The sequence below is a fragment of the Pleurodeles waltl genome, chromosome 7 (genome assembly GCF_031143425.1).
Source record: "Pleurodeles waltl isolate 20211129_DDA chromosome 7, aPleWal1.hap1.20221129, whole genome shotgun sequence".
Lineage (NCBI taxonomy): Eukaryota > Metazoa > Chordata > Amphibia > Caudata > Salamandridae > Pleurodeles > Pleurodeles waltl.
The window spans coordinates 468,229,687-468,252,662 of record NC_090446.1 but is presented as its reverse complement, the minus strand read 5'-3'; the positions used below and the strand labels follow the sequence as shown (position 1 = coordinate 468,252,662).

The 22,976-nt window shown below is 45.3% G+C and overlaps 1 protein-coding gene across 2 annotated transcripts in view; it reads right to left on the bottom strand.

Annotated features, from left to right (window-relative positions):
* Positions 1 to 22,976, bottom strand: part of GDPD3 (glycerophosphodiester phosphodiesterase domain containing 3) — a 148,944-nt gene that overhangs the window by 33,865 nt on the left and 92,103 nt on the right. For both annotated transcript variants that reach the window (XM_069244061.1, XM_069244060.1), the window contains exons 8-9: positions 22,295 to 22,354; positions 22,152 to 22,203 (exon numbers count right to left, since the gene is read on the bottom strand). In XM_069244061.1, coding sequence (XP_069100162.1) covers positions 22,152 to 22,203; positions 22,295 to 22,354 — 112 coding nt within the window. The remainder of the gene's footprint in view (positions 1 to 22,151; positions 22,204 to 22,294; positions 22,355 to 22,976) is intronic.

Here is a 22,976-nt window from a genome sequence, read left to right as displayed (position 1 = left end):
GAGGGTAAGAATAAACCAACTATTAGATTGAAGGCTAGGGCAATGTGTTATGAAAGGGAGGGGTTGTTGAGGGCAGGTAAGTAAGGGCGGATGGCGTGGGAACACAAAGGGGAGTCAGGAATCAATGGGAACCAGGTAAGACCCCAAGAGCCAGGAGATTTAGAGGATGAGGGAGAGGCCTGCCATCAATCAAAAAGGAGGCGTGCATATTCAAGGACCTTCCAGCATGGCCATCCATAGACAGTCCCAGGATTCAGCTATTGGGTGAGTACAGAGGTCTTTGCACTCTTCCCTGTGCAGAGACTTACTTTCCATTTGGGCCCATCTTGTGAATTTTGCCTGCCATTTCAGTACAGAAGGAGTATTTGTAATCATTTGCTTAGCTAACAAAAGACCCAGGTCTAAAAAGCGTATTATTGCTCTGTGGCATTTCGGATGAGGAAAATGACTCAGGGCACCTACCTCCCACTTCAGAGGAAGAGATACCCGTGTACATGTAGAGAGCGTATGAAAGATGTGGACATAAAGCCTAGAGGTGGAGGTGGAGGGGCAAGACCACAGCATATGGATCAAGTCCGCTAGTTCGGAGGTACAATGGGGATAAGATGCGGGAACTCTCAGAAATATTGTGGAGTCTGGCGGAGGAGCGATATGCTCAATGCAGTTTAAATCTAGCATTACGGGGGATGGTATGGAGGTAAGGTAAGGCTTGGGACCACTTTTTATCATGTGGTGCTCCCTCAATCTCCATTTCCCAGGTGTCAAATATCCTAATGTGTGGTGGTGGAAGTGATTGGATTTGTGATTTATAGAGCCAAGTGACTGCATGTCTGGCATGCACAATAGTATAAAGTGTTTGGGTCAGTTGATGCACAGGTAGTTCTCCATCTGTGGTCTCCCACCTAGTGTGCAGTACATGTTTTATGAAGGTGTATTTTAAAAAGTGCTCACTATGTGGTGCAAATTGCTCTTGTATGAAAAGGGGGCAAAGCATCATCCTGAAATAAATCTCGCAGAATATCTAAGCCTGCCAGCTCCCAATTAGTAGTTGTGTCAGACACTGTAATGCCACTTGCAGTACTTTAGAGGAGGTGTGAGTGGGGTTGGGCCTGCGGAGAACAAGTTGCAGCAGTTCGGTAAGTCTGAGCGGCTCATATTCTCCACTGGCCTCGTCCAGTGCATCACCCACGTGCAAGCTGGACAGCCACTGAAGCCGGCTAGCTAGGTAGTAGGCCTCAAAGTTGGAGGCCTTGAGGCCCCCGGTGAAGGTTGAGGGTGGCAAGGGCTCCCTGCCGACAACCATTCGCCAGTATCAGGGCCCCCAAAAGTGAGTCCAACTCTCTGAAAAAGCTCCGTGTTAGGAAGAGAGGGAGGTTGACAAAAAAATAAAGGAGTCTAGGAAACATCACCGTGTTTGTGACTGCAATACAGCCTGTGACTGAGAGAGAGAGCGTTCGCCAGAAGGCCATTTGGCCTCTGAGCACACAAATACAATGTCCCAAATTCCCTTCCTGCAAGCGTCGTCATGATATACATTAATCCCCATGGATAGAATTGTGGTACATTCCCACGCAAGGATGCGTCTCCCAAGAGCGCTGGCGATGGCTGTGTCTCGTTATTCAGTGGAAAGAGTTGGGATTTAATGTTATTGACCCATATACCTGAATTATTTCCCTAGTTATTGAGTAACATGACTATCTCCTGTAGGCCGGTGTGCATTTTTTTTTAATGAAGGAGAACGTTGTTGGAGTATGACAAGATCGTGCACAGTCCATCAGGAAGGGGGATGCCCCACTGCTGTCCTGCACTATTTATATGGATTGCCAGTGACTCCATGGCAAGAGTAGAAAAGGAGCAGGGACAGTGGGCAACCCTGCCAGGCACCTCGGCTGACTGCAAATGGTTCTGAGATACAGTTTCCCACAGGTAAGGCTGTTCAAGAGTACCAAAGGCCTTTTCTAAATCTGGAAGTTAAACTCCCGCATTTGGGCAGAGTTCTGGGGCACGGGACATCCGCCGGTATAGCTGTCGGATTTTATTGGAAGTACTCTGTACAGGGATTAACCCATTTTGGTTGGCATGAACGAGGTGTAGTAATAGTGAATGCAGTCGCTCAGTCAGGTCATTACTTGCTATCTTGTAATCAACATTAAGTATAGCTATCGGTCTATAGGAGGCAGGTTCGAGATGGTCTTTTTGTGGTTTCAGAATAGGAATCAGAGAGGCTTCTCTGAGTAAAGAGGGTAAAGATCCCATCAGGACAGCCTTCTGATAGAGCATCTCCAATTTAGGGGCAGGAGTATCTGTATAAGCCCTATAGTATTCAACGGAGAGGCCATCAAGCCCCGGACTCTTGTCAGAGGCCAAATCATGTATAGCTATTTTTTAGCTTTACAGATGTTAAAGATTCATCTAATTCTGCCCAGGCGACCGGTAGGATGGGATACCGCCTCCAAGAAATGTCAGAATGCCTGTGGGAAAGAGACAAGGGCAGCTGTGTATAAACACCAGGAGAACTGGATGAGGGTATGGCAAAGTTCTTGTTGTGAGTGAATCAGTGTCCCGGGTTCATTGCAAAGGCTGTGATGGGAAGGAGCGAAATACTTGGACTTGGAGGATAGGATCCATGCTGGTAGGCGGCCAGATTTATCAGCTTTGGCATGCATGCAGGCTGTATACGCTGACCAGTCTATGCAGTGGAGTTTTTTTAGTAAAAAGTCTTCCTGCTTGAGGAGATCTCCATAGCTGCCCTGAGGGTGGGGTTGGTCGCCACCTGCCTCTCAGCTTTTATATAGTCATTCTTGACAGAGGACAGGTCAGCTCTAGGGAACAACGGACACTGACTGTCGTACTGTTGTGCGTATGCAATAGCCCCAGGGGACCACTTTCATAGCCTCCCACTCCAATGCTTCTGTGGAAGCTGAGCTGTCATTATTGTCAACGTTTTCAATGATCTGTGATGCCAGGTCATCTCAGAGAACTACATTATCTAGCAGTGATGAAGGGATGCAGCAGGTCAGACAGGATGGCGGGGCTCTCTCCACTTCAGGGTTCATAGCTGCGAGTTGTGGTCTGAAGTAGTTCTGCCTGAGGAACCAGTGGATGTGACTAGCGGGGCAATGTCGTGGGTACAGACCATCCTGTCCAGAAGTACATATAAATCATGGACAGTTGAGTAAAATGAGTATAGTTTAGTCCTTGGATTGAGAAGACGCCACACATTTGTGAGAGATTAGTGGCTGAGCCACTAGGTCAATGCGAGTGCTTTCAAGACTGATGGTGCCATCAAATAGAGGTGGGTATGACCTATCCAACAAGGTGTCAAATGTACTATTAAAGTCTCCCCCTATGAGCCATGGAATGTGTGCCCAGGAAGCCAGCATTGCAGAAATCCTGATAAAGAAATTGGGTTGGTGCGTTTGTGGTGCATAGACGTTGCCCAGAACCAGCTGGATGCCATCCAGCTTCCCCACTAAAAATGTGTATCTGCTCTCCGGGTTGAAAAATACTTTTTGGGCCATGAAGGGGGTTCTTGTCCTGATCCAGGTATCAGCCCCACAGGCATATGTAAAGAAGTTAGTGCAGAAATGTTGTCCACTCCAACGCTGTTGGAGGCAAAGACCCTCTACCAGTCAAAGTGGGATTCCATTAGAAAGGCAATGAGTACCTTGTGATGTTAAAGTAAGCAATGTATTTTATAATGTTTGGCAGGATTGTGCATACCTCAATTATTCCATGTTAGAAAAGTATAGTTAGGTTGATGAGTCATCGTAGAGTCGATGGATCATGGGGGTATCACAGAACTCATTTTGTGGCAGTCACCTGGGTTTGCATTATCGAACAGGGTTTGGGGGGACCTTTGGGAAGGTTGAGAAGGGCAGGAGGGGGGAAGGAGGTTGGGTTGAGAAAGAACAGCAACGGGCTCATTCAGCACAAGTAACTTAGGAGGAAGAGCTTCCAAACAATGTAACCACACAGCTGATAAAAGGAAACATTGAACAATACAGGCAGTCAGGCAGCTCTGGCCATCCAAAATCTGAGGCACGCTGGAGAGATTGTAATGAAAAATAAAGCGGTGGGTAGGTGGGGGAGGAGTGAATTCATTAGATGAAGAGAGTGAGCCCAACAGAGTAGGGTGAAGCCCTGGCCCATGACAGGATAGACAGCTGGAAATGTGAGTTAGAGTAGCATCTAAGCATCTGCGAGGGGATCAGCCTCTGGTAAGCCGTAGAGGACAGATGGAGGACTAGATTGGTTTATCAGCAGTCTGTGGTGTCACCAACAAGGTGGGTCCACTTGGTCCATGGAGAGGGATGGAGTTTGGAAGAGATCCTCAGAATGTGATGAGCCAGAGGGTGTCCCAGACATGGCAAGAATTACATACAGCCAGTTGCAGGGCATTTTGATGGGCAGAGCACATCTACCCCAGAGAAGGAGGCTGGGGTCCTGCGGTGGAGGTGGGGCCTAAGCAACCGATGGCTTCCCCGACCCACTAATTGACCAGCCAGGGCTGACAGCATTCTGTGATGCAAGGTTGTGGTTTTCGATTAATTCCCGTGCCTACTGTGGGTCTGTAAAGTAAAAGGTTTTGTTCTGGAAAATGATTTTGAGGCAGGAACGGAAAGCAAAGAATATTGTAATACCAATTTTCGGAGCTTGTGCTTGACTCCATGTAGGATGCTTGTTTTTGTTGTGTCCCCAGGATATAGTCCAGAAATAACATGATATAGTGTTTTTTTAAAGCCAGATCTTTATGTTGCCGAGCGCACCGGAGGATCACATCTCGATCCCAGTAGTGAAGGATTCTGAACACCATGGGCTGAGGGGGAGCCCAGAAAGCCGGCCACCTCGCAGGGACAAGGTGGGCACTCTCTATAGAGTAAATGGGTGAAAGTTCTGTCGCTGGGGTGAAGCTTTGAAACCAGGTTTCAATTAATCTCACTGCGTCATAGCTTTCTTCTCCTTCTTGCAAAACTACCACACAAACATTAGTGCGGCGAGATCAGCCCTCTGCATCCTCCACTCGGTCCTCCTGGAAGCAGCTCCAGTCTACTAGGTTTTGTTGTAACCGATGATTGTCTTTAATTTGTGCTTGGATGGTGAGGAGGGTTGTTCAGCCTGGGAGACTATGTCTAAGAGCGCTGGTCATCGCGGAGAAGGTTAACATCTAATGCAATAGCGTCAGTTTTGGAATTCTAGTGATGTCCTAGTGGTGTGACAGCCTGTAGGATTTAGTCTAGTTTGTCCAATTCCAGGATTGGCAAGATCCCAGCCCGGTCCAAGTGGCCACCGTCCTGGATTTGGCCGTATGCCTTTGACACGCTTGCCCCATTGTGTCAGTATCCATCCACTGTCAGCGTTTGGACAGAGAAAGTTCAGTGGAGGTCAAGTCATGAAAAGGAGAAGGAGTCTCCGGCACAAGGACAAGGAGTAGTATGTTGAAGTGGATTCGTTGTTGGAAAAAGTCCTTGCTGAACCAACCCTAAATGGGACCCACTTACCCCAGTAGTGGTGACGATAGGAGTCCCAGGAGCTTAGAAGGCCATGTCTGTTAGGGATAAGATCCAAAGGAAAAAGGACCAGCTTCCTCAGCAATAGATAGAAAAGAATCTAAATTTCTGCCACCAGTAAAGAATGCTTCTGTGAGACGCGCACCACCCTGTGAGTACAGTCTGCTGGCTGATGTCTGCTAATGAACAGTAAGTGAATTGTTCCCTCCGGAATGTTGTGTCTGCAGCTCAGAACTTGATGTGGGACACATAGGGTCATGCCGCTCTAGGTGCCTGGACAATGGAAAGAAAAGTGTTTGTGGAAGTGCTGAGGAAGAATTCTGGGGAAAAATCCTCTCCCCAATGTGCAGTGCGCTCATTCCCAGGGCGATGTGAAGCCAAAGAAGCCACACCAGAGAGTGAACCCCACGGGTCCCCATGCCAACCCTGCCAAGTTGTCCTCAAGAAACCTAGATGGGGGAAGGGGAAGAGCGGCCCCAGCAGGGAACTTAGCTGGCCTCTCACCCACTGACTCACCTCCTCTCTGGTTCAATCTGTGTCAGCATCCTCAGGAGTTGGACTGGGCAATACTGGCCAGGCCTCTTGATACACTGGTGAAGGAATTCCTCTGGGGACCCTGAGGGCTGAGGCATCCCATTTAGTGCAGTCTGGGTGGCTGGCATCAATCATCCACAGGGATCAGCTGGAGCCACCCCTTGGGGCTCGAGGTATGGGCTTACGGTATGGGCTCGCACCAGGGCACACCAGGCAGCCCCGGCTGTTCGAGGTAGAGGTGTGGTGGGGGAGGAAAGCGTGACCTTAGGAGGGGATGTCTCGATTACCTATGGGATGTTGCCAACTCCCCTTCCCCAGCTGGAGCCTCCAGGACCAGCGGTCATCAGCAGCACAAGAGGGCAGCGGGGCTCTGCCACAGGCCATGCAGAGTTAGCCACGCTGGCCGCAGCGTTGAACCTGTGTTCCTCCCTAGGGACGCACTGATCTCAAGCAATTCCTTGATTCCGTTGGGTGAGGACCCATTCCACTACAATCACTGATATTGTTGGGCCCACATTACGAGGACAAATTGCAGATAATGCAGACCTCAACAGGAGCCCCACTAGAGTGCAACTGCCATGATGGGCTTGTGGCCACGCTCCCTTTACTTTCTCCTCATGAGGCAGGTCTGGAGAGTGTGAATTGCAGAAGGCAAGCTGGTAAGGAGCAAAATGATCCAAACAAGGGAGTAGCCAGTACATTAAAATAACCCTCACCCATCATATAATTAATGGCACAGATGCATTCTGTCACTGTATTAATTTCCCTTTCTGACTCACACATGCATATTTTTGTCCCACATTGACCTGCCCTGGCAACGTGATGAAATTTATGTTACATTGCTATACTTTTTATGTTCCTTCAGTATGATTTCTCTGAACATCATATCGCCAAAATGTATGCTACTTTACCCTCTGACCAGTGGGGATTGTGACTGATCCCCCAAAGATAAACTTTGAATATGTCCCCAGCCTGTCAACAAGGAGGTCAGTCCATATGGTTCTGGGGTTTAGGGCCAAAAAAGAAGATTGTTAATACATGCCCTACATTCCAGTTGCTACTGATTAATTGATTTACTCTGGTATAAATTTATTAGGGGGTAATATATGTGGCAGAGCCAACAAATTAGCAGGAAGAGCGGAGCCAAGGCTTGGCCCTGGTGGTAAGAGCCCGTGCACATGCCGTACCCTGAAAATTCTTGACAAGTAAATCATGCAAAAGATAGGTACAAATATAATAAGGTCTCTTCAAAACAAAAAAAAATACTTCTTTAACGTGTGGAAGTACATACATAGTAAATAAGATTGTATCACTGCGAGGCATTTATTAAAAGTGATAGTTATTAAACATGAACTTATAAACATTTATGCCTCAATATCCACCATGGTGACACTGCTATTAATGAACTAATAGGAAGGTCAGTTGTCATGTACACCTTATGTGTGGGCTAGGTTCCAATTGAGAGGCATTTATTAAACGTGATAGTTATTAAACATGAACTTATAAACATTCATGCCTCAATATCCACCATGGTGACACTGCTATTGATGAACTAATAGGCAGGTCAGTTGTCATGTACACCTTATGTGTGGGCTAGGTTCCAATTATACATGGAACAACATAATAGCATATTAAACCATATGCAAGAGGATTTTGTACAGAGCACATATTAGGCTCCCATATTTTAGGTGCTCTCATATGTGATAATGAAGAGAAAGGAGGTTCCATGAAATAAAATATTTTCTTAGTATCACGCAATTTTGTCAGCTATGGAAGCTGGAATTGAGTCTAAGTTATCTGGTTTCACATTGTGCATTTCAGTCCTTAGATGGGTAACCCTTTTCCTCTCATTTTATAACATCAAATGTTACTGCTTTGTCTTCCATTCTTTGTACATGAGGGTAGAACATGTGTGGCAGGTGGAAGCCACATGAAATCTAGCCTTGCTTAGGACCCAAAGGTCCAAGAGGACCTCATTTGAGCCAGAACCATACATCTGGCTCGAGTTTTCAGTGGCTTGCCCACCTTACTGGGTAGTGAAATGTGCTGAATTTAAAGCATCATTGTTGAGAAGTAACTTCACAAATTCAGTTATAAACTCCATGTTGTTAAGGTATGTTACAAATTTTAATTGAGCGCAATGATTACCTCAAGGGTGTCCATGTAAAATATAGGCTTAATAGAAAAGTTTATATTGCTTTCCTAATTACTAGATGGTTCTGAAGGGCTTTTTACTGTAAGGGCGGCAGAACCATTGTTTATGGTACGATAAATGATCCAGAATGAAGAGGTCAAATTAGAAAATAGGGAATAACCTTGTCTCTCTCCAGTGTTTATTTTGACGCCCCTCTCTTTTCCTTCTTCATCTTGCATGCCATCATGCATATTTACACTATTATAAACGGCATTCCTGTCTGTCTTAACCTCCCTTTCTTTGAAACCACATCCCTGCAAACTAACAATATCTATTTATTTCAGCAGCTATTTGCTTCTCATAAAGCCTCCTCAAATGATCCTACCTAATGTACCACAAAGAAACTGGAGTGAATGCATGGAAAGGTTTCTTTGAGAGCACAAGACTAGTTCCAATAGCCAACGGACTGATCACTAACTTTGGGCTCTTGAGTAGCGTGCTACTCACCGCAAAGCACTTAGAAGCTTCGTCATGGGTGGTAAGTGCTATATAAATTCAATTTCTATCTTGAACGTACGCAGGTCCTAGGTGGTAAAAACTGTGGTGAAAGATATAGAGGAATGGTCTTCAAACTGTGGGCCGTGCCCTCTCTGGTGGGGCACATAGGCACATCGGGAGTCATACAAAAGATAAAAGAAAATCCTTGCCGTGTATACACTGCAGCCCCAGCTGTAGCGGAAAGCATCATGTAATAAAGCCTATTGGGAGCTCTTTTTGTTGTGTTGCATTTTGTTCTAGCTGTGAAAAGTATTTAAGCTTATGCTAACGCGGCACACTGAAGATGTTTGCAGCAGATGCAAGATACAAGATGCAGCAGATACAAGATGTATTACTTTCTTCACAATTTTCCAGGATCAGAATTTATCCTGTACGTTGCACAAAACCCTCTGCAACAATCGCACGAACCTGCTTGGCAGCGTTGCTACGCTTTTATTTAGGAACCTGCAGGTTTACACGCCGTGCTGTGCAGAAAACATGTCAGCATTGCTACTAAACTGCAAGACTGTGGCAGCAAATTGCACATACAAAAATGTATGAATGTGTGTGTATCTACATGCATATGTATTTTCTTTTCATATACATTTGTACTTTTCGCACTCACCTTTTAGCAGTCTTGCCAGTAATATTAAAATCTCTTCCACACCGCGCTAGAGGCAGCCGTGACTTACTCATAGACAAGGCTTAAAATCCTAGTTTTGCTTGATGCAAAGGCAGTCACAGGGCTGTATTGCAGACTTCACAGCACACTTTATATTTAATTTTTAGAGCGTATGATTGGTAATGTACCACTGAATAGCATGTTTATTCTGTTATTTTGCAGTTTAATCCCAAGCTAGCAACCCTTAGCCTCAAATGTGCTATGCCTTTAATATTTAACACATTATGGGACTTTGGTGGGGGAGGGGAGCAGATAGTTTTCTTTTCACTCATGGGGGACTTCAGACCTGCCAACTTCACCAAAAACCTCACAGTGTGAGGAGGGAGCAGGGCTTTGGAAGGGGCATGGCCTCATGTGGAGAGGCACCTAAGAGGCACTTTTGCCCCCACTCTGGTCCCAAACCAACCTCCTAAAAAAAAAAAAAAAGCTTGCTGAGGCTGCTGCCGATGTCATCGGGTGTTTTCACGTCCATTAACGGACACTGGCAGTTAAATGCCTCCGAAGACGAGAGGAAAGCTAGTGTTAACAGTAGTTTTCAACTCGTTTTCCCTGCCATGGTGTGATATTGGCTCCTCGCTGGTAGGCCGTGTGAGGAGAGCCAATATAGTGTGTCACACGGTGCCACCGTGTGAGTTGGCAGGTCTAGGGCTTGTCATTTAAAGTTTAAAGACCATTGTTGTAGAGACTCTTGAAAGTAATACATTCACTGACCAGGATCCAGTTTAGATCACTTGAAACTGAAAACATTAATGTAAACCTTTTTAATCCTAGCAGAGAAGTTGCTGCTTTTCGTGTACACATACTCCAAGGCAGGTTATTACCTTTTGCCTTCTGCTTATCATAGACTGCAACTGTATTTCACTTCATCCATATTTGCAACGGGCCACTACCCTCAGTGACACTCATGGTACTGCCTCAACTACATATCATGAACTAGCCAGTACAGACTAATGTTATGACTATTTTTTTGCATCACTGTTTCAAGACAGCCTATCTACCTTCAACCTCTAGGCTACTGTCCAATCATTGCTTCAGACACAATGCTGCTCTTATAGTCTTGAAAAAGTCCCATGGATAAAACACTTGTTGGCTGTTTTTGGTACATATTTAATGAGGGTTAACTAAACCAGCGGCAATAAAAGGAGAACATGCCTACTGTATGTACGCCTGTGAACATTTATTTATTCTCTTTGAACATTGTGTGTTCCCATTGCCATGTATATGACTGTAAAAAACTGATTTTTCTTGTTTAAACTGTCAACAGTATTATGTTGGAATTGACACTATACAGGCAAAGGAAATGTATGTACATCCAAGCAACTTATTCATCTCTGTGAGTATGTGACGCCGACCCCATTGCTACCACTGTAAAAGAAGGATCAACTGCCTAGCCTAGATCTTTTAAACAGTGGAAGGAAGGAAGGCCGAGTTGGAAGGTAGGTGAGAACCTTACCTTGAATATATGCAGGATCTTGTTCGTACAAACCACTGGGACAGATACAGAGAGTCTTGAAAGTAATATGTTTAGCTACTGGGGCCAGTGTAGATCAGTTAAAACTGAAGACATTGGTGTAAACCTATTTAGTCCTATCAGAGAATGAGCTGCAAGGTTCTGCAACAGCTGCAGTTTGCAGATGTCACTGTTAGGCAGGTCTAGGTACCGAACATTGCAATGATCAAAATGCAAAAGAATTGAGGCCTGACAAACTACCTTTCGACAGTGCATTGACAATAAAGGATTTTTAATACTGTAAAGTAATAGAAGCAAGAAAGAATCACGTTTTAATGTGTGTTATCAATGATAAATAATTAGTTATTATTAATCACAAATCCCTTACAGCTAGAACTGGTGTAGGTGAAGCTATCAAACAGTGACACTAAGGGTCAGATTTATGGAAAGTGGCTCTGTGCCCCTTAGCACCCCCCTACCGCCACCATGTGTGCGCTGTATTTAAAATGCGGCGCACCATGGCGCAGGATAGGGGGCAATAGCATCATCTTTCATGACGCTATTTATGCACTCTGCAGGAGTAGCACCAAAATATTGATGCTACTCCTGAGTGCCCCAGTCTAAAGAACGGAAGGCCCCTTTTAACGCCTGCTCTTGAAGTTGTGTTCAAATACAGAACGCTGTCACCTAAGTGTCATTGCTCATCCATGAGACCGTTCCAGTGAAACAGGTTTCAAACATGGATTTTGTATCACTGTAAGTGTCAGCTAAGCAAAACATGAGCTGAATATCATCAGGGTAAGTCATGACGGGCAATCTAAAGGATCTAATAAGCAGAGGTAAAGGTGCAACATAAATGTTGCAGAGAGGGGCTCAGTGAGACCTCTGTTGTGCACCCTGCTTTACTGTTTTCAAGTCTGACCGAAAACATGCCAATTTGGCCACTTGGCTTCTGTCCCTAAAATATGATTGACTCTACTCTAGGGCTGAGTCTCGAAGCCCACACTTATAACCTGCTGGTTAGAATATCGCAGAAGGTGATGTCAAGGGCAGCAAAAAGGCCCAATAAAATAGGAGCTGCTGTGTTGCCATTCTCCACGGGAAACAGCCTTTACATTGAAGATTAAACAACGGAAAGCGTTTACAATGAAGGTTTTACAAATGAAAAGCCTCTACAACTAAATTTTTTACAACGAATGTGCCTATACCACGGATGTCTTTTACCATGAAAATCATGGTAAATGTGAATATTTAGCAGGTAAGTAGAAAGTATTTAAATACATATATATATACATATATATATATATCTAAGATATATGTGAATATATATTAAAAAATAATATCTATATGTATATGTATGTGTGTGTGTATATATATATATATATATATACATCTCACTGCAGGATACTGTGTAATTATTATACGGAATAAACTCGATACATTTTAACTCCGTATTGTTGAACTTTACTTCGTTCGATGGATTGGGATTCAACCGAGGGAGTGGTGCAGCCGTCAGATGGTCATGGTTCCATCTGTTGAGGATTTTTTTATATATATATATGTATATATGTATATATATATATATGTGTATATAGTCACTAAAAAAAAGCAAAGGTGCCCAGGATGTTATAGTTAGGTTTTTAATTTACTCGCATAAAACCAAAGAAATTCAGCAGTTATAGTTAGAGTTATTGCAAGTAACTATCACTTGTGGCATAAGGTAACTCGCACCACCACCATCCCTGTAATCTTTGGTTGTTTAAGTGATTTTTCAAAAGCTTTTAAATTCTATTTCCTAACTGTAGCCTTCGTTTTTTTTCAGTTAGTTTCTATGTTTTTTAATGTAAAGTCATTTTAATTAGTTTACTTTAATTCAACCACCGCTGCTCACTGACTTCAGCCGTGTGCGGCAGGGGTTGGCCGCAGAGCCTGCAGTCAACCACCTATAACCACCCAACCCCACGCTACCTACAGCCTTTGGCCATGCGCAGCAGGAGTTTACCGCATGTTCTGTCTCTCTGGGTGTGGGAGTAGGTGTGAGAGTGTGTCTCTAGCTTTGAGAGTGGCTATGAAAGTGAGTGTCTGGGTGTGAGAGTGGGTGTGAAAGGGTCTATGTGTAAACACACTTACTTTGCCTTCTCCAAGCCCAGCAGTTATGGTCTTTTGTTCTTTCAAGAAGTGGAGCACCCGCTATGTTTATATCTGTAAGTGTTTCCTCTTGAGGTTTAATTTCTGTAACTGGAGCCTTATGGCCAGAATAGAAGTTCCCCTGCTCGTTTATCCAACAAGAGTCCACAGTTTTGCACAAAATGTCTATCTGACTGGAGTACTTCCTACTGGTTAGTTAGTAAGTCCTCGTTTGGAGAATGGCCAGTGTGGAGGGTGGGTCACATAATCCTCCTCTTCTGGCCTATTTTGACCCCAGGAACCCCATCACTTGGGGCCCAGCCATCTCACCTAAGTGCCCTCCAGGTATCCAGTGTGCAATGGGATTGTGGAGGGAGCCTCAAGGCTCCCGGGGTCCCAGCTGGCTCCCTGCCTTCTGCGGTAGCAGGCATTACTGCAACAGACAGGGAGCTGCTAAAACATGCAGCTCCCTGTCTGTCAGATTAGTAATTTCCTCTGTTTCCCTGCCCACATGTCTGTGAGCGGGGAAACAGCAGGCAAGAGTTGTTTGACAGCTCTTGATTCATGGGAATGGACTTGTGTTTGCTCTGACTTGGAAGGAGCTGTCAAATCTCTTGCCAAGTCAGAGAAAATAGGTATGTCCCAGGGGTGGGCGGCCGAGGACATATCAATTGCTGGCCCTAGGATTTGGCAGTCCTGAGGGCCATTATTAGCTCCACGAGGGGGTCACACAGCCCTCTCCAACATATAATTTTTGCCCCAGGGTAGTCAGGTCCCTAGGGGCCTGCGAGGGACCCCCGTCATTATTTCAATTTAGCCATAGAGAGGTGGTGATCACTGGGCCTGCGGGGGAAGCAGGTGGGCCCCCATCTCATCAATTGATTGTTTAGCTCCGGGGAGGTGGCGGTCCCTGGTTGCAGGGGGGCCACAAGGCCCCCCTTACTTGCAATGAACTGCCCAGGGGAGGTGGTGCTTCCAAAGGCCGGGGTTCCGCAATGGACCCCCTTCATAATTTTCTTTCTGAGCCAGGGAGGTGGTGGCACCTGGGGCAGCACCCAGTGGAGATGATGGTCCCAGGGCTGCTGGTGAGAGGCCGAGCGCCCCTTCCCTTACTTGCAATGAACTGCCCAGGGGAGGTGGTGTTCCCGGGACATGGGGCAGTGCAACCCCCTCACATGCTATTGAACTAAAGCCCTGGGGAGGTGGCGCTCCCCAGGGCAAAAATAGGCCCAGGGTGGGGGCACCGTGTGCCCTCCTCCTTTATTTTTTATATGCCCCCATGGCCTGGCCCACCCAAGGGCTTTATGAAAACAAGCATGGGAGACTGATCTTGATTTTTAAATATTTTTGCCACAGACCTGCGAACCTGTCACAAATTTGTGGCAACATTTATTTTAAAGTGTTTTTTTCATCCAAAGGGGATCCCTCTGGGACCCCACCACCAGAGCTAAGGGGTCAGGGTATCCCTATCCTGGCCCCTTTTTTATTTTTTTATTTTTTTTGTCAGGGTCTTGTCTGAAGCAGAGTCCCAAGATGGCTGCCAACACGTCCTTGTTGAAGTGTTGGCAGCCTATCAGATCTCAGGACGAGATCGGGAGGGTTGGCGGCGCCTTTGGGTCCCGATACATACAAACTTGAATTTTCTTTAATATCGCAAAAACTACTGAACGGATTTACACCAAATAAACAAAGGGTGCTTTCTGGCCCAAGAGCTACCTTTCTGTCAAATTTGGTGTAATTCCATCCAGCAGTTCAGACTGTAGACCTGTTCAAAAACTCTATGAGAATCAACATGGAGAAAATACATTTTGGGACCCCTCCTTATTCCTTGCCCCCACTTGACGGATTACCTGCAAAACTTTACAGACAGCAGCTGAAGTTAGCCTCAAATTTTAGGGAAAATGTTGTGAAGATTCATCAACCAATGCCAAAGATATAGGTAAGTAAAAAATGCTTTGTCTATAGAAACTCGGGCCCTCATTAAAACCCTGGTGGTTAAAGACCACCAGGGCTATTCTGGAGTTGGCGGTACAAATCGGGCATTACGACCAGCAGCCCCCTGCCACGACCCCATGGAGCTTTTCACTGTCTGCACAGCAGACAGTGAAAAGTGCGACGGGTGCAACTGCACCCATCGCACCGCCGCAACACCGCCGGCTCCATTTGGAGCTGGCTCCTGTGTTGCGGCCGACATTCCCGCTGGGCCAGCGGGCGGAAACCAGGTTTCCGCCCGCCGGCCCAGTGGGGATCTCCAAATGGCCTCCACGGGAGTGCGGGTGCATTGGCGGCCGCCCGGCGGATACAATTTGGCGGTTGCCGCCCGCCAATGTTGTAATGAGGGCCAAGGTCCTAATTATAACTACTATAGTGGCGACCGCTACTAAGTAAAATATATACATATATGTATCTACATATCCATCTATCTATCTATCTATCTATCTATCTATCTATCTATCTATCTATCTACCTATCTATCTATGTGTGTGTGTATATATATATATATATATATATATATATATATATATATATATATATATATATTTATTTAGGGTTTAGTGTGAGTGGGTTTTTAGGGTTTAGGTTAGGGTGGGTCTGTGTTTTTGGATAGTAGCGACATTTTTAAGATTGAGGGTGGGTATGAGTTTTTGGGTGGCAAGAGAACTTTAGGGATTAGGGTGGGCATAGGTTTTTGGGTGGTAGAGGAATTTTTAGGGTTTAGAGTGAGTGTGGGTTTTTAGCTAGCATGAGAATTTTTAGGGGTAACAGTGGATCTGTTTTTTGGGTAGTTGAGGAATTTTTAGGGTTTAGTGTGGGTATGAATTTTTGGGTGACAAGAAAATTTTAGGTGGTAGATGGATTTTGGAGGTTTAAGTGGGTAAGGGGTTTAGGGTGGCAAGGGAATTTGGTGAGGATTTTTGGGTGGGAAGGGAATTTTTGGGATTTAGGGTGAGTATGGGTATTTGGGTGGGAAGAGAAGTTCCAAGGTTTAGGATGGGTATGGGTTTTTGGGTGCAAGGGAATATTTTAGAATTTAGGGTGGGTGTGGTTGCTGGGTGGCAAGGGTATTTTAGGATTTATGGTGGGTATGGGTTTTGGGTGGTAGGGGAGTTTTGAGTGTATAGGGTAGGTTTGAGCTTTTGGGTGATAAAGGAATTTGTAGGGGTTAGGGGGTGGGTATGGGTTTTTGGGTGCTAAGGGAATTTTTAGGGTTTAGACTGGGTATGAGTTTTTGGGTGGCAAGGGAATTTTTAGAGTTTGGGGTGGGTACGGGGTTTTGGGTCATAAGGGAATTTTTAGGGTTTAGGATAGGTGTGGGTTTATTGGGTGCAAGAGAATTTTTATAATTTAGGGTGGGTGTGGTTGTTGGGTGGCAAGGGTATTTTAGGATTTATGGTGGATATGGGTTTTGAGTGGTAGGGGAATTTTTAGGGCATTAGGGTAGGTTTGGGCTTTTGGGTGATAAAGGAATTTTTAGGGATTAGGGGGTGAATATGGGGTTTTGGGTGGCAAGGGAATTTTCAGGATTTAGAGTGGGTATGGGATTGTGGGTGGCAGGGGAATTTTTAGAGTTTATGGTAGGTATAGGATTTTGGGAGCTAAAATAATTTTTAGGTTGGCTAGGGATTTCTTGGGTTCAGGGGTTGTGGGTTGATAGGATAACATATATATATATATATATATACACACACTGGCAGTTGCCAGTAGGTAGTTATAGGCCAGGTTTCCAAATGAAAAATGTTTTTTGACTTGCTTGTATCTTTGGCACCGTTTGATGAAGCTTCATGAAATTTCCCCCAAAAAGTGTGCCGGTGATTCTTGTTGTGTGTTAAATGTTTTGGGGGGATCCATCAAGCAGGGGCCAAAATAAATGGGGGGGGGGCAAAAAACTTGCATTTCCCATAATAATTCCCATAGAAGTTTTGAACACAACTACAGCCCAAACCGTTGGACGGAATTACATCAAATTTGGCATAAAGGCATAAAGGTAGCTTTCTGTACACAGATTACACTTTTTGTTATTTCGTGTAAATCTGTTCAGTAGTTATTGAGAAATCTGAGGAAATCTAGATTTGTATATCTGTGGCTGCAACAACTTCGCAAATAATAACAAGCTTGTGCAGAGATCTGCGGAGCTCTGATTGGCTACCAAGGCTTCAACCAGGAAGTGCTGGCAGTCATCTTGGGGCTTGGCTTCAGCAGAGTCCCAGAAAAAAAGTGAAAAAAAGAAAAGGGACTAGGGTATGGACATCCTGACCCCTTAGTTCTGGTGCTGGGGTCCCAGAGGGACCCTGCCCAGGGCAAAAAAGCAAATTAAAAAAAAAGAATGTTTCCACAAATTTGTGATGATGGCACTAATGCACAGCAAACAATTTTTCAAAAACAAAAAAAGAATTGGGGTCTACTGCGCTTGTTTTTATGAAGCCCCCAGGTTGGCCAGGTCCCAGGGGCATGTTAAAATAAAGGAGGGCGGCGCATTGGCCCCCCTCCTAGGGCATTTCTTTGCCCTGGGGACCACCACCTCTCTGGGGCTTATAATTATTATCCGGGCAGGCCCAGCAGGGGACTGACACCTTCCCGTGACTTATTTCACAATATCAATGCAGGCTGGCAGTGCCCCCCCGTAGGCTCTGGGACTACCACATCCCCAGGGCTTAACATGTTAGTTAACAGGGGCTGTCCCCTTGAAAAGCCAATGATGATCCTGGAGACCGCCTTCCAGCAGGGCCATCTCCTGCTATGTCCCTGGGTGCCCACCCCCGGGACATAGCTGTTTGTTTTTGCTTGGTGGGAGCTCACAGCTTCCACCAAGCAAAAGCAAACAAACTCCGCTTTCTTCAAGTGGTTGCAGAAAGCGGAGTTTTCATCTGTTTCCCTGCACCTAAATATGCGTGCAGGGAAAAAGATGAAAACATTGCTCCTGCAAGCATGGAGCTGCTATTTAAAGCAGTGAATTTCTATGTTTTTTTTAATGTAAAGTAATTTTCATTACTATACGTTAATCCAACCACCAGAGCGGACTGCATTTGGCTGTGTGCAGCGGGGGTTGGCCGTAGGGCCTTCAGCCAACCCCCTATAACCACCCAACCAGGCGCAACACACAGCTTTCGGCCATGTGCAGCAGGGGTTGGCTGCAGGGCCTGGTCAGTGGCTTGTCCCTGGGGCCAAACCCCCAAAACCACCCAACCCCTATGCTGCGCATGGCCTTTGACCATGTGCAGCGGGACTTGGCCACAGGGCCTGTTGCTCTCGGTGTGAGAATAGGTGTGAGAGTGCCTGTCTGGGTGTGAGAGTGAGTGTCAGAGGGTCTATATGGGTGTGATAATGGGTGTGAGAGTGTCTGATTGTGCTCCAATAGATGAAAGATTCATTCATCTCCACAAAGCATTTCATACTGTTTTTGCTTTGCTTTGCCTTTACCAAGCCTTCACCAAGCCCAGGAGTTGTCCTTTTCAGAAGTGGAGCTTCAACTGAGGCACCTGGTATGTTTATATTTGTGAGTGGAGGTTTAATTTCTGTGAAATGAGCATCTTACCCAAAATGGAAGCTCACTTACTCGTTTATCCAACAAGAGTCCACAGTTTTGTACAAAATGTCTTTAGAAATGGAGCACTTTCTGCTGGCAAGTTAGTAAGTGCTACCTCGTTGGATCAAGATCCAGTATGGCCGAAGGGGGCCACACAGCCCCCCTACCCCGGCTGTGTTCAGCCCCCAGGACCCCAACCCCTGGGGCCCACTATAATTCAATGGGGGGGCCATGCAGCCTCCCTCCCCCGGTCAATTTCAGCCCTGGGGACCCCAGGGCCCGGCCTTGTAACATTTTTTTTTTTGTAGGAAGCTGCGCGACCCCACTCTCCCTGCTGATTTCAGGCCTGGGGACCCGTGTCCCCTGCGGCCCAGCCAATTAATTTTTTTTATACTTTTGGGGAGGGAAACTGTGTGCCCCCCCCTACCCCGGCCAATTTTATCCCCGGGGACCGCATCCTCCATGGCCTGGCCTTAATAGATAAAAAAAAAAAATAACGAGTGGGGCAGCGCGCCCCCCTCCCCAGACCGATCTCCACCTCAGGGACTCCATCCTCCAGAGCCCGGCCATCATCCCTGGGTGCCCGGCAATGCACCCAATGTGCAATGGGGCCGTGGGGGAAGCCCGAAGGCCCCCACAGTCCCAGCTGGCTCCCCACCTCCTGCAGGAGCGGCATTGTTTTTGCACACAGGGAGCTGCTTAAGAGTCAGCTCCCTGACTGAAAAGCGGCCGTTTCCTCTGTTTCCCTGCCTGCATGTCTGTGGGCAGGGAAACAGAGGAAACCTCTGCCCCCGCCTCTTTCAATCCCCCAGTATCCCCGGGACCTGGGGGCAATATAAAGTAATTGGGCAGGAGATCACCTTTTTTTAAAAATGTCGGGAGAATATGTCTATCTGGATCCACAGATTTTCCTGATATTTAAAAAAAACGCTTTTTAGCCTTGGTGGGCTCCGTGAGGGACCCCTAGCCCAAAACTAGGTACTCAGGGTGACCCTACCCTGACCCCTTTTCTTTTCTTTTCACTTTTTTTGTGTGACTGGGCAGAAGCCAAGTCCCAAGATGGTCGTCAATATTTCCTTGTTGAAGTGTTGGCAGCCAATCAGATATCAGCATGGTGACAGTTGGATCCACAGAGGATCCGCTTCCCTAGAGATCTATATTTTTTAAACTCTAATATCACCAAAACTACTGAAACGATTTACATCAAATCATAAAAAGTGTGCTTTCGGGACCAAGAGCTAGCTTTCTGCCAAATTTGGTGTAATTCTTCCAGCGGTTCGGTCTGTAGTCGTGTTCAAAATCCCTATGGAAATATGAATAGGGAAAATGTGTTTTGGGACATCCCCTTTTTCTTGGCCCCACTTGACGGTTCACTCCGCAGCTTTCAAGAAACCAGGTGAATTGACCAAAGTATGAGTTTTGAAATTTTCATCAAGCGGCGACAAAGTTATGGGCAAAACAAAAAACTATCTTCCTATGGAAACTAGGTCTTAACTTTAACTACCTAGTGGCGACTGCCACTAGGTATGTTATGTACAAATATATAGATATAAATGAATGGGTTGATACTTACCTGTAAAATACTTAAATTTTTGTGGTAAGGCATCCATGGTGAGGGCATATGCATGCTAGAAAAGGTAAGTTTAAACTATATATGTATATTCACTTAAAAAATCGAAGGGGACAGGGATGTTATTGTTAGGTTCCGAATTTACTCACACAAAACCTTAGAAATTCAGCAGTTATAGTTAGAGTTATTTTAAGTAACTATAACTTGCGGCCTAAGATAACTGCGCCCTCACCATACTCTGCTAATTAACACAGTTATTACAGCACTCATGACAACTTTTATAACGTTAATAAAAATATCAATGAAACATTGGAAGTCAAATATTGAAGAAAAAACTGTGCATGGTGGGGCATGAGTTATAGTTACCTTAGGCTGAGAGTTAGAGTTACTTAAAATAACTCTATAACTGGTGAATTTTTAAGGTTTTGAGAAGTAAACACAGAAATTAACTATAACGTCTGTATAACCTTTGGTTTTTTTAAGTGAATATATATATATATATATATATATATATATATATATATATATATATATAGAGAGAGAGAGAGAGAGAGAGAGAGAGAGAGAGAGAGAGAGAGAGAGAGAGAGTTTATACTTACCTGTACATTACTTATATGTTCGTGGTATAGGCATATTTGTTGGAAAAATATTAGTTGTAACAGACTTTCATTGAAATGCCATTTTTGTTGCAGTAAAACAGCATTGTAAAGCCAATCGTTGTAATGGCTTTCATTGTTCCAACATACATCCCTCATCCACCATCCAACACTTATTGTGTGCCATGGACACTAAAGCTTTCTCCGTACTGTGGAGAGATCTCAAGACAGATTGAGCGAATCCCTAGCTGCTTTGTTCAGAAGCTATTTGGTTAATAATATGTTTCTCCAAATCTTTAAATTCCCACAAATAATTAAGAGATAGGGCGATAATTGCCCAATATGTGCGATCTGCATTAGTTTTTAGCAAGGGAGAATCAGTGGCCTTTCCTTCAAGGGAGAGGAACTACAGATGTGGCAAGTGAGACATTATAGATGGAAGTCAAAACAATGCTAAAATAATCTGGATCTAAATGTAGAACTCGTGGAGGACAAGCTTCCAGGGGAGAGCCTGGTGTTATCATTTGTAGGTCAGAAATCAACAGTGCAAACAATGTTAAGGTCAGCTCTGAAAGAGTGCTTGCTTTTCTTGTGTTCATAGTAGTTTGGCAGGGCAGAAAAGTTGTTTCCATAGAAAATTGAGCACAGGTTTTGTTAATTTTATCAATAAATAATTCAGCCAGCGGATTATAAAATGACTGCCTGAGGTAGTATTTTCCCCTTGCACTTGGGGTTAGTGAGGGTATCCACTATTCTAAAAATAATCATAGAGGATCTGGAGGCATCCTGGAAACTTTTGCATAAAAATTAGCATGTGTATCAATAATTAGGGTCGAGCCTGCGAGTGCATGCGCTTGTATCTCATGCTGTTGTGATCAGTAAAGGCTTGGAGTCCGCCTGTCGCTCACCATTTGTTGGTTTGCTTGGCATTCTTCTTCACAGCTTCGTAATTCGTCAAGGCATGTCTGGAATCATTTTGGTTCCTCAGTGGGGAGCAGGGAACAAGCACTAATTGATTTCAACATAATTAGTGCCTGTCTGCCACTCCCGACGTGATCGAGGTAATGTTTTGTTCTAACTTTGAGGGCCCAGCAAACAGAAGGCTTGTGACTGGCAAAAATGTGACCAGCAGGCACAAAATTACAAAGTTTTATTTTTTAAAGCTAACTTTATTTTATTTGGTTAAGTCGTTTTTCCTCAGTTTTCACTCATGTTTTTTTTATGTTTTTGCTTGTGGGGGCTGTAGTCAAAACATGACAATTAACTTGTTCGAAATATGCGAGACCCATTGCATTGCAAATGCTTGTTTATATATGTTGGGAGGGCTGTGGAATATATTGATTTATATTCAGGTTTCTAAACTCCATCATTAAAATATTATCCTGTCCACTGCAGCCTGCCTGGACAGTCATCTCACAAATGCAGCTACACATGCCAGCATCCTGCACGAGGTTCCCATGCGCTACTGTTCATATTCGGGTCCTCACCTGGATTCCTCGGTCTTGCAGATGCTGGATGAGTGTCCTCCTCATCATGAGCCTGCAGAAAGACAGGAGGAAGAGGGTTACTCTAACCGAGGCTGGCCTTCACCCCAGGCACCCTGCCCTGCTGTAAGGCCTTAAACACTCACTTCTCCTGCAGACGCACCAGGTATTTGTTGCTCATTAGCTTACTTTTTGGAAAGTAGGTTCTGAAAGAGAGAGAAGCAAATGATCGGCGTTTTTCAGGAAAATCCCCATGGGCCCTGTAGAAGTAGTGCAAGGGTTGTGACCAGGTCCTGGGTCAAAAGGGCCCTCATTGAACTACCCCCAGCAGAGGTGAAGACTAATATTTTGCCCAGAAGTATTCCACCTCAGTAGTCCAACCCCCAGATCCATGATCCTCAAGTTGTATTACCTTAGTCAGAGACTCCCAAATCACAAATTCAAACCCCACCATGACCATTCATCCTTACAACGTCAACAAAGTGAGTGCTATTCTTTTTGGTAATGGTGATATTTAGTCAGGGGGCCTCATTATGAGGTTGGTGGACTGACCGCGGGCCCGCCAGCCCTGTGGAGAGGAGACCGCCGTGGAGTTGGTGGTCTCCCCCCTGGGCCGATTACAAGGTTTCCACTGGGCTGACTGGGGGAACCTCCGAAATCAGAGGTTTCTGCTGGTCAGCCCAGTGGAAACAGTGTGGCAGCATTGGCCTTGGCTCATCAGAGAGCCAAGGCCAATGCCGTCTTAGTGAAGATGATCCCAGCACCCTCAGAATACACTGTCTGTCGTAGAAGACATGTACATTCTGAGGTCCCCTCCATGAAAAGGCT